Source organism: Sinohyriopsis cumingii, chromosome 12 (genome assembly GCF_028554795.1).
Source record: "Sinohyriopsis cumingii isolate HCF-2022 chromosome 12, ASM2855479v2, whole genome shotgun sequence".
Classification (NCBI taxonomy): Eukaryota; Metazoa; Mollusca; class Bivalvia; order Unionida; family Unionidae; genus Sinohyriopsis; species Sinohyriopsis cumingii.
The window spans coordinates 107671232-107682886 of record NC_142972.1 but is presented as its reverse complement, the minus strand read 5'-3'; the positions used below and the strand labels follow the sequence as shown (position 1 = coordinate 107682886).

Here is an 11655-nt window from a genome sequence, read left to right as displayed (position 1 = left end):
ATATTATTTCACAGCATTTTAATTTGAGTATGCAATGTTTATCTGTGTAAAATCCGAAATCTGGTATAATCTACTTGTATCTAAATTTTCAAAGGGTTCTTCTCAACACATCATCACTGATTTGTGGTGGAACTGAATGTTCTTATTACAAGACTGGTTCTCTTCTGTATTCACTGTTGACTGGTCTGGAATAATATACAAATCAGAAAGATTTTGGGATGGAATTCCTCTACTCAACACTAAGTCACATAACTGACCAACAGTTATGTAAATATATTCAACAAATAACAGTATGGCATATATAAATTCTTAGTATGACCCATCAAATGACCATACAATCAAATCACAAATTTGTCCTATGTATTTTGATTCAAGAAATTCATGGCTATTTAACAGGCAAGATTTATAATACAGGTACCTTCTTTCAAACAGTTATTTAAAAGCACCAGCAATACTCATGACAAATAATGAACCAGTCTGCAACAGTCTGGACTGGTTCTATAGGTATTCTCCAAACGATTAACCAGTCAGCCAAGCTAAATATGGGATTAATAAGATTATCAGAGATGGTGACATTACATCACTATGCAGCATCTCTTGCATGAAAACAGAGACTTGCAAATGTGATGACTGCATTACTTAAGGAACTCCTATTGGATTTGAAACACTAACATCCTGACAGTATTAGGGACACACTAGCAACAGTTAGAAATTATAAATTGATGAATAAAATGACTATGCTATATAGACATGTTTTAATGCTTTTTGTTTTTAAAATCAGTTGGGGGATAGAAAAGAAATGGGAGGATATGCAAATACTACAGAACCTGCCTTTCAGTTTTATCATCGGTCATTAACATATTTACATCACATATGAAAAATGTAAAATTATGAGCTTCCTGAAATGTTTTGAACAGATATGCCTGTTAATACTATCAAGGCACAGGCTGCAGTTTTAGAAGGCTATCACCCAAAATGTACACTCTGAAAACCAGAACACTCCAAATCTCAAGTTTCAAACTGCTGATAATCAACATAAAATGGCCGTTGTTCGGTCCTGTTCACAATTCCAAAATCACCATTCCAAACGGAATGGTATCAGTCCAGTTTTAAAATCTGTGTCACATTAAATTACTTAGTCCAAAAATCGTGTGCAGGCTTTCTTCCATTTGCATTGCGTGCACCACATGTCCCTATTCTCCATGCCATAAACTTTGCGACACTTTCGAACCTCACTGCGTGATTTCTTGTGGATTCCTGATGACTTGGGTGGGGAGGAGAGCATGTGATTTTTGGGAGACTGGGCTTGATGTTGTTGGAGTCTCTCTTGAGGTGATGGTCGTGCAGGCATTCTTATTGGTGGTGAAGTTGGCTGGATAATAATAATAATAATAATAATAATAACAATTATGATGATGATGATGATGATGAGAATAAAATTCTAGCAAAGAATTACAACATGATGATAGTCATGAAAGTAAAGTAGGGTATTTGACAAGACATTAATGTTAATACACATACTCAGTACTTTGTCTTCTGTCTACTGTCTGGAGTAAGTAATCACTCCACTGGATATAAACTGTAAAGCTGTGTAAGGAGGTTATAAACTGCAGTAATAAATAAACTTGATTATATTTTAATTATTTCAAATCAATTTAAGAAGCTAATAATATACTGATGTACCTGTATAAATAGGCCAAATCGTACTGCATTTAAACTGCCTCATGTATAAATAGGCCAAATCGTACTGCATTTAATCTGTCTCATGTATAAATAGGCCAAATCGTACTGCATTTAAACTGCCTCATGTATAAATAGGCCAAATCGTGCTGCATTTAAACTGCCTCATATATAAATAGGCCAAATCGTGCTGCATTTAAACTGCCTCATATATAAATAGGCCAAATCGTACTGCATTTAAACTGCCTCTTGTATAAATAGGCCAAATCGTACTGCATTTAAACTGCCTCATGTATAAATAGGCCAAATCGTACTGCATTTAAACTGCCTCATGTATAAATAGGCCAAATCGTACTGCATTTAAACTGCCTCATGTATAAATAGGCCAAATCGTGCTGCATTTAAACTGCCTCATATATAAATAGGCCAAATCGTACTGCATTTAAACTGCCTCATATATAAATAGGCCAAATCGTACTGCATTTAAACTGCCTCTTGTATAAATAGGCCAAATCGTACTGCATTTAAACTGCCTCATGTATAAATAGGCCAAATCGTGCTGCATTTAAACTGCCTCATCTATAAATAGGCGACATTTTACTGCATTTAAGCTACCTCCTATATTGTATGAACAGGCCAAATCATACTGCGTTTAAACTGCCTCATGTATTGTATAAATAGGCCAAATCATAGTCCATTTAAGCTGCTTCTTATATTGCATGGACAGGCCAAATCATACAGCATTTAAGCTACCTCCTATATTGTATGGACATGCCAAATCATGCAGCATTTAAGCTGCCTCCTATATTGTATGAACAGACCAAATCATACTGCATTTAAGCTGCCCAGTATAATGTATGAACAGGCCAAATCATACTGCATTTAAGCTGCCCAGTACAATGTATGAACAGACCAAATCATACTGCATTTAAGCTGCCCAATATAATGTATGAACAGATCAAATCATACTGCATTTAAGCCGCCTAGTATAATGTATGAACAGGCCAAATCATACTGCATTTAAGCTGCCTCCTATATTGTATGGACATGCCAAATCATGCAGCATTTAAGCTGCCTCCTATATTGTATGGACATGCCAAATCATGCAGCATTTAAGCTGCCTCCTATATTGTATGAACAGACCAAATCATACTGCATTTAAGCTGCCCAGTATAATGTATGAACAGGCCAAATCATACTGTATTTAAGCTGCCCAATATAATGTATGAACAGGCCAAATCATACTGCATTTAAGCTGCCCAGTATAATGTATGAACAGACCAAATCATACTGCATTTAAGCTGCCCAGTATAATGTATGAACAGACCAAATCATACTGCATTTAAGCTGCCCAGTATAATGTATGAACAGGCCAAATCATACTGCATTTAAGCTGCCTAGCACACTATATGAACAGGCCAAATCATATTATAATTAAGCTGCCTCATGTGCTGTAAAAATAGGTCAAATCTTACTACATAAAAATATAATATTGGGAGAACATAAATAAATCCATAAATAAAATAAATTTAACCAGGCTTTTGTGATGATAAAATAAATCCTTTGCATAGTAAATAATGTAAAAGCCTTTAAACAAAGAACAAAAAGGGGGGTATTAAGGGCATAGGCACTTATGAGGCTGTGTATGTTAAATGTAAACTGTGACCCTCAAGAATATGGAAAACTTGTTGGCATTTATCCAGACAGGCAAACAAAGAATGTGATAATTTCTCAAACCTACCTACACTTGAGGTTATAATAGATATCAAGAGCCATATAACCTGGGCAATACAGGAATCTCAACCATCTGAACAGTTCAGTCACTTCACTCCATTTCACACTAGAATGATGTAGGTTTTACATATCACCTTTCCTGTCTTGTAACGAATGTTTGGCAGGTGAGCAGGGGTTGGGTGGATGGGAGAGGGTGTGTCTCTGATTTAATTAGCAACTTGTGTCTTTCACTGATGCTAGTTTCATCTGACATCACAGATCCAAACTGTGGTCTATTTGGCCCAATGGGGGACTACCTTGTGTATCTGACTCCATTTTCAATGGCCTCGTGGCAACTGATATCCGATCTTGCGGTAAAACGATCACAGGTTAATAGGCACACCACAACTGTGCACAGCTTCACTTCACCCTTAACACCTGCATGCTGTTCTGTGTGTGTGTGCATGTGCGTGTGTGAGAGAGAGATTTGGATTTCTAGCATAGCTTTAACAATTTTCTGTCATATTGCTATCATGTCTGCAGTGTGATAATTTATAGTAATATCTAGCACTGAGGCATCATGCAGCAGACATGTTGCCTCATGTCCTACCCAGTAACATGATCCTGACACCAGGCTGACCAGTCCTAACACTAACCTCTTAATGCTGAGCACCTAGCAAGGCAGCTGCTAGTACCATTTTTACATCTTTGGCATGACACAGACAGGGTTCAAACCTGCAACCTCCCGCATCCATGGCAGATGCTCTAACTACTAGGCCACTAAAGTAGTTACATGCTGTACTTTACAGTGGGGTCTAATCAGATGACAACTAAACTGCCAGTGACTGCTGGTCACTACTTTCTGTGCTTATGGTGTATATTTATCTTTTCAAATCTAAGTCACAGCTGAATGAATATTACATGTATCTCCCTATCTCGTAAAACAGACAAGACTAAGATAATCCATTTTAACCATGCAATGATTTGGGAAATCCCAACACAGTGTTAGAATGTTTGGACATCAACAATACTTTGCCAAGTTCCTGGCTTTCTGACCCCAAAGGTGGGAATTTCCAATCCCATGTGACAGGTTATATTCTCTCAATTCCCATTTTAATACAGTATTGGACTGACAGATCATGTATCATTAGTAAATATGTAGAAATACTGAGAATTGTATATGTTTTTACATCAGTGGTAGGACATATTTTTCTTGATTCCTGGGTTGCAATACTTTAATGGAGTCACGCCAATCATGTAAAACAGTACATATCATATGCAGTACATCAGTTACTATGGTAGATATATTATATTTAGCTGCTGTATCCAATGGTTTTATTTCTCTCAACATCTTCATCTGCATGGTTTAATATACAGGTCATGTTTCAACTATGGCAGAATCCATCAGACTTTTTGAGGGTACAAATAGAAGAGTTCAAAGGTCAAAGACCTAATCATAAGAAAGGTAGCAAAACATGTTTAAATTTTTGTTGTAATGAATGGTTATATTTGAAATGTTGATACTGCTAAACTAATGGAAACATTACAAGTGTTGACAGGGCAAATTCACCTATGGTACTAATGAGCACACTCATGTGGGAAACTCCTATCTCACATCATTTCTCACATGGGTAAATTGTATCATGCATATCTATCTCAAATGGATAAACTTAATCACACATGTATTGGACACAATAAAATCATCGAGTTGTAACATGCCAGCATAAGGTCATTACTTACACTAGAGGAGAATGTTGGTATGATGCTGTTGTTGTTGTTGTTGTTGTTTTGCAATGAGACAGAACGCTTCATTTGAGGAATGTTCATTTGGGTAGAGCTGTCATACTGGATATGAAACAATCCTGTCCCTGAAGGCACAGACGATACCAACAGCTTGTTCTCCTAAACAAATACGAGAAATATAAATGACAAAATTTCAACCTTCCATGTACATAAGTCTATTACGTAGGTGCTTAAACATGCTATATTCAACCTTCCCTGTACAAAATATCCTGTGTAAGTGCTTACAAACACTAAATTCAGTGTGTTGAAACTGTTATTTTCTTATCAGATTTACCATGACTGTGACCTCTGCATAATCTGCACATCTCTTTATTAAATTAAATGCCACCCATCCACAAATTTGCAATATCCCATTTTGTAAGCAAGAATCAACACAGTCAAGAGGCCTCTTCCATTCTTAAGTGCAAGTGGCCCACAAACTTGGGTCAAGGTACATGGTCTAGACTAAATAAAAATCTGCAGGAAAGAATTTTTCTTCGTTCAGTCACACTGACCTTAGCCTTTGACCTTTTGACCACAAAATAGGCACGCATCTTTGTTTTCATAACTACAAGCCCATATTTTGATGAAAATAACACTTGATTAAAATAAAGCTGGAGAATAACTCATTGGCCTCTGGACTCTTTACAGAAAATGGTAATATTTACCTTCTTCTGATAATCATGATCTGGTATGGTGGACCCATTGACAGGCATGTAGCTGTCAGCTGGGTGGGAGGGTATGTACATATCTGAGATACCCTGAGCCACAGCATCGACATTCACCTCAATTTCTGTGTAATAAAATTCCTCCTCACCGTCAGATCCCGAGTCATTTTCCCTCAACCTGTGACAGATAAAACTGTAGTAAAACTGAAATCAAAGTATTAAAAATACCAATGGTTTGGAGGATGAAAGTGATATAACTTTATATATGGAGGACACAACTCTAGAGATGTCACTTTTCACGGTTGCCTTTAATAATGTGTACACACTCTACTGTATAATCACTATATTCTTCAAAATTTTCTTTTCTTTATATGTCTCTATATGATTTATATCAACATTCAAAGCATTACTTGCCAAAATATTGTACTTTTTCTATTAAAACCACATTCTGCTATTGTTTCAAATATTACCATCAAAAGAATATCCAAGGGAGATAACTATCAAGTATAATCATTTTCCTAACTTTAAGTTGCATCCCTTGGCATAGATCAACATGAATGGCTTGCTGATGTATACTTTGTTAACTATTTTCAGTAAGACCATAAAGTGAGTTATTTAGATTCTACAGTACCCAGATGTAATTAACTAGATCGTTAATAAAATCAAAATAGGAAAGAGTTAAATGTCATTCAGTTCAGTAATACCATAAAATCTGTTAATACAACGATACAGCCATTCAAAAATGGGGAATGGCTTGAGCTGTACAAACGTGAAATGCCTAGCTTATTAAAAAGCACATAAAAATACCTCACTAAAACCTACATCAGATCCAATTATCAGAAATGTAAACCCATGGACATGCTTATCTGCTATCAGTGTACGCCATTTAGAATCTAAGCAGCTCATCAGAAAGTGATAACACATTCATTAAAAGCGACATACCGCTGTAGAGTCATACCACATATTCATAAATATCTTTATGAACCTTTAAACATGCAAAATTACCAATTAACAGCCAATCAGAATAAAAGGTGTACTCATTCCTCTAAGTCTAGGGCCTAGAAATATTCCAATAACAATATCAAAACAATACCATATATATTCACTTATAAGACAAATCCAACTACAAATTGCACAGAACTAAATTTGACATCACGTAATGCACTGTAGATCTGGTCTGCGCAGATTGTTAGGAGAAATCAATAGAACAAACAACATATACCCTTACCTGCCAGAGCATTATGGGATGGCAGATGAGGAGTTTTGTTGTTTGCAGTTTGATTAAACTTATAAGTGAATATAATTGGTAATATACATTCTCATTTTCTGTCTCTGATTATATGTATTTATGTTTTTAAGTTAACTTAAATTTATAAGCAGCCCATCATCATGTTGCTTGAGCAATTTCCTCCAAACCTTTGTCCATGTAAAATCTCATAAATCATAATCTTTTGTAATTTAAAGACTCTGTAATCCAAACAGCATGTTTCATTAATAAATATGCAAATTAATCTTGAAACTTTAGGCAAATGAAGAACTCAAAATTACATCAGTGTAAAAAGATTTGTGGACTGATATTTGATGAAAATGACGAGAGCTAGTCAACTTCATTACTCAGTTAGCAAACTCCACGATACAAATCTAAATGTAAAAACTTAAGTCTTTTCATTGGAGCATCAAACATCACCTATTTTTAGCAGTGTTAAACAGCAGTCTCAAAATAAAAATGAATTCATACAGTTTTATTATTATATGCATCTTAAAACAGTGTACAGAAGGATATAGATTTTGGCTAATATTTGTTGGTTCATTCTTAAAAATACATTAATGGACACATCATGCTGAAAAAATGGGAGCTAAAAGCCTTTTCCCAAAAACACACTGATTCAGTCCACCTCTGTTGGCCTATGTGGGTATCAAACATGTGACCCTCAACCAAATGAACTAATGTGCTTCCCCACTAAGAATACAAAGCTAAACTTTAAAAAAAAGGAATGACCATGCTCTTGCCAACACAACCATGAAAGATCAGGACAATGCCAAAAAGTGACATGCTGGTCAGGCAATAAAGGGACAAATGAGTAACTATGACAACAGGAACCTACCCAAGATGTTGAGTGCGAACATGTGCCTCGATGCTGGAGTTTGTACTGCAGATTTTCCCACATTTTTTCCAGGTACACTTATACATTGTCTTGATCTGTTTCTGTAATAATAATAATAATAATAATAACAATGAGGAGGAGGAGAAAGAATAGGTTGGGGAAGAAAAGGAAGGTAAAGTGAGCGAGTACAAAGACTTTAATGTTATGTACAAATTGTAAGAAATATAAGACAAAAATAGATGATCAAAACCTAGAAATATGTTTATAAATAGCAAGGCCCATCACATCTACACTATTGGTAAATCAACAAATGTCTCACCAGAGGGTCAGCATGTTAGAATTGACAGAAATGGCATTCCAAGACTTTAGGTCCTAAAATCATTTTAAAAAATGCTGCTGTCATTTTTGGATCTGCTTTAAGGATGAAAAGTAGGTCAAAATAAATGAAATTAGGTCAAAGTCTTATTCTCTATATTCTGAGTCTTGGTGTCAATGTACTTCAGGTTATAACACTGAAAACTTAGCTTTTAAAAAGAAAATGTCCTCTGGCTGCAATTGAGCAAATATTCAAAATATTTATATTTCCGTATGCTTACATATGGGTCAACTGACAGCTTAAAAAAAAAAATCATGTGCCTTTCAATTTTTTTGTGTGAAAATGAAATATTGATACTGAATATGTTGATAACTGAATAAGTCTTGAGTAATCTGGAGATATTATTTTGTAACAATTTAACTGGCTTGATACTAGAAAAGTTTCAAAAACTTTTGAAAAGTGTCAGTCAGCAGTTTTTATAAAACCCAGAGCAACACTTATCTTTGACAGAGGGGTTGACTGTGAATTGAAATCTTTGACTTTGTTTTGAGGGAATGGAGTAAATGTGTGACCATATATATATATATATATATATATATATATATATATATATATATATATATATATATATATATATAAAACAGGATTTTAATGTCGTTACCTATTTTATTTTTGTTTTGTTTCATATCTGTATTTATTTGAAAAGCTACATCTTCCTGGCGTTCTGTTATGTTTCATTTTTGCATTTATTGAAAAAGGTACATCGTCCTGGCATTTTTATGCAATCATTTTTTTGTAGTTTTTTTTTTTAAGTTTGCTTTTCATTTTTATCAAAAAATATAACTAATATGAGGACTGATTGCCATTAGATGTTGAACTGTGGTTAGTATGCTGGACTCACGACCGAAAGGGTGTGGGTTCGAATCCTACCATCTGACCTGCCTGGGGCAACTACCGTGGTGTGTTTTAGGGCTTTACTAGGTACCTTACTCCAATTGTCTCATCTATAACCTACTTGTGTTGCTGTACCGTAAAACACCAAACCAAAACCAAGCCATACAATTGGTAATATATATTTATTACCCGATCAAATACTCACTATTATTACTGTCAGTACCAATAAAGCAAGAATTTGTCAGGTGTTTTCATTACCGTATATACCCTCATATACATCGAATCCAACTGCAAAAGCTGAGACCCAGATCGGTTTTTGCACTGTACATCGAGTTAACATCTGATGGCAGGTTATATTTATTACAGGTGAAAGTACAGCTACAGGTGGAAGTACAGCTACAGGTGAAAGTACAGCTATAGGTGAAAGTACAGCTACAGGTGAAAGTACAGCTATAGGTGAAAGCACAGCTACAGGTGAAAGTACAGCTATAGGTGAAAGTACAGCTATAGGTGAAAGTACAGCTATAGGTGAAAGTACAGCTACAGGTGAAAGTACAGCTATAGGTGAAAGTACAGCTACAGGTGATAGTACAGCTACAGGTGAAAGTACAGCTATAGGTGAAAGCACAGCTACAGGTGAAAGTACAGCTATAGGTGAAAGTACAGCTACAGGTGATAGTACAGCTATAGGTGGAAGTACATCTACAGGTGGAAGTACAGCTACAGGTGGAAGTACAGCTATAGATAAGCATTCCATGTCTTATTCTCTTTTAATTGGAAAAATTAATGCAAAGCTGAGAACCGCCCGCATTGGAACCTTTTTATCTCGAGATCAGTGGTGTCTCCCGTCCCTCCATTAACTCAACGAATCCCTGAGCACGCAAAATTATTATTGACTTCTATTTTATTTATATTTATTCACATATTGATTCTATCACAGTATTGTATATCTACGGTAATATTGCCTGTGATGACGTAACTGTACACTGGTTGAAACGGACAAGGCCATGTGGTTGCTAATTTCACCCTTTGATTCTGTCGGCATGGTGTTGTTTGAAGTTAGTCGTCGTGGACTGAACTGTGTACGAGAGTGATTCCGAAGGATTAAAGATGCTAATTGATTATGTCTGAGTTACGATGGAGCTCAGTCCGTGTAAAACAATAATCATTATTTTGATTCTCTCAGCAAGATATGTTCTGCTTCAGTGCATAAAGTTGTTGAGATGGATTAGAGTCTACGCTATTTATGATTACAATAAACCAGGATTATTCCCCAAAGCCAAAACTCTAAGCCACCGAATGTCACACGAAATTCAGGGCTAGATGGAAACGGGAGTTTCAGTGTTTACAATCAAGCTCAAAAAGGGACGTGAATAAGTATTCCGCTTTTCCAGTAAAGATTAAAATCTGCTTCGGTGGCAAGAACGACAGACAGCGTCGGGCAGAAACCATTTTCATATTAACCATAACAAAAAATATTATCTGAGCAATGCATATTCGCGGAATTTGCATCAAATGTGGATCAAGTTACACTTGCCGAGACACCATTTGCCAACTTTATAGCTAAACACAGTCTCTTGTTTCTGGTAACAGATCATTTTTTAGATCTAGTCAGACTAATGTTCCCGGACTTGAAAATCGCACAGAAGTTATCATGCAAACTGATAAGAACTTCTCACTTACTTAGCCTGTTGTTGCTCATACGAAATCAAAATCTTAACTGTATGATAATAATCGGAAGAAAAATAATAATTGATCAAATAAACTCACAATTATGAGCAAATGATGAAAAACACCAGACTTCTCATTTAAATGTTTGTAAATTTGAACGTAAATCAGACTTTAAGTACATGTCACTAACTGACAATGTAAGCCGTAAGGCCTGGGATATATGTGGTCTTTGCGTTTGTCTGTAATATTAGCAAGTGACAGTCGTTTTTCAGATTTGACTGTTATTAAAGCTTGATGATAGTGCTATAGATTACAACGTAAATGTCTGCAAATCAGGCTTAAAATTAGAGGGTGTAATGGTATAATGTACGGGGTGGGGTGGGTGGGTTCAAGTGAAGGATCCTTCTGAAATAAAACAACATTTGGCCCAGACAATACCACTCTTGAACAGTACTGGCAGGTTATCAGCAAACCTAATCTACACACAGGTGGGAAACAATATTTAAATTTCTTCATGGATTCGGTAGGGTTGTACTAACATTGCTTTATTGCAATGCTGACAAAGAAAGGACATTTTCCATTCGGAGAAAACTTCATGCTGACTCCAGTGGAAAACTTGATCCAATATCTAAATTTTGTTAAACAGTTGTAATTTTGTCTGTTTAACTTGATAAAAATCCTCCCTCTTTTGAGTTTAAAACTCGTGACAAAATTTTGGAAATCTGATCTGTCCTGACTTATCTCTTTTTTTCACAATCTGTATGCTGGTGTAATTTTTACATGTATGACCGTTTTTTTTCTGTTTTTACTTCCAGTTAACTAAACC

At 35.6% G+C, this 11655-nt stretch overlaps 1 protein-coding gene across 1 annotated transcript in view; it reads right to left on the bottom strand.

Annotated features, from left to right (window-relative positions):
• Window positions 1–494: 494 nt before the first annotated feature.
• The window catches only part of LOC149787215 (zinc finger protein 704-like), a 47172-nt gene continuing 36011 nt past the window's right edge, over window positions 495–11655 (bottom strand). Inside the window, exons 4-7 of the mRNA XM_089977714.1 lie at window positions 7949–8049; window positions 5844–6021; window positions 5134–5295; window positions 495–1372 (exon numbers count right to left, since the gene is read on the bottom strand). Of these exons, the coding sequence (XP_089833840.1) occupies window positions 1136–1372; window positions 5134–5295; window positions 5844–6021; window positions 7949–8049 (678 nt within the window). The 3' untranslated portion in view covers window positions 495–1135. The remainder of the gene's footprint in view (window positions 1373–5133; window positions 5296–5843; window positions 6022–7948; window positions 8050–11655) is intronic.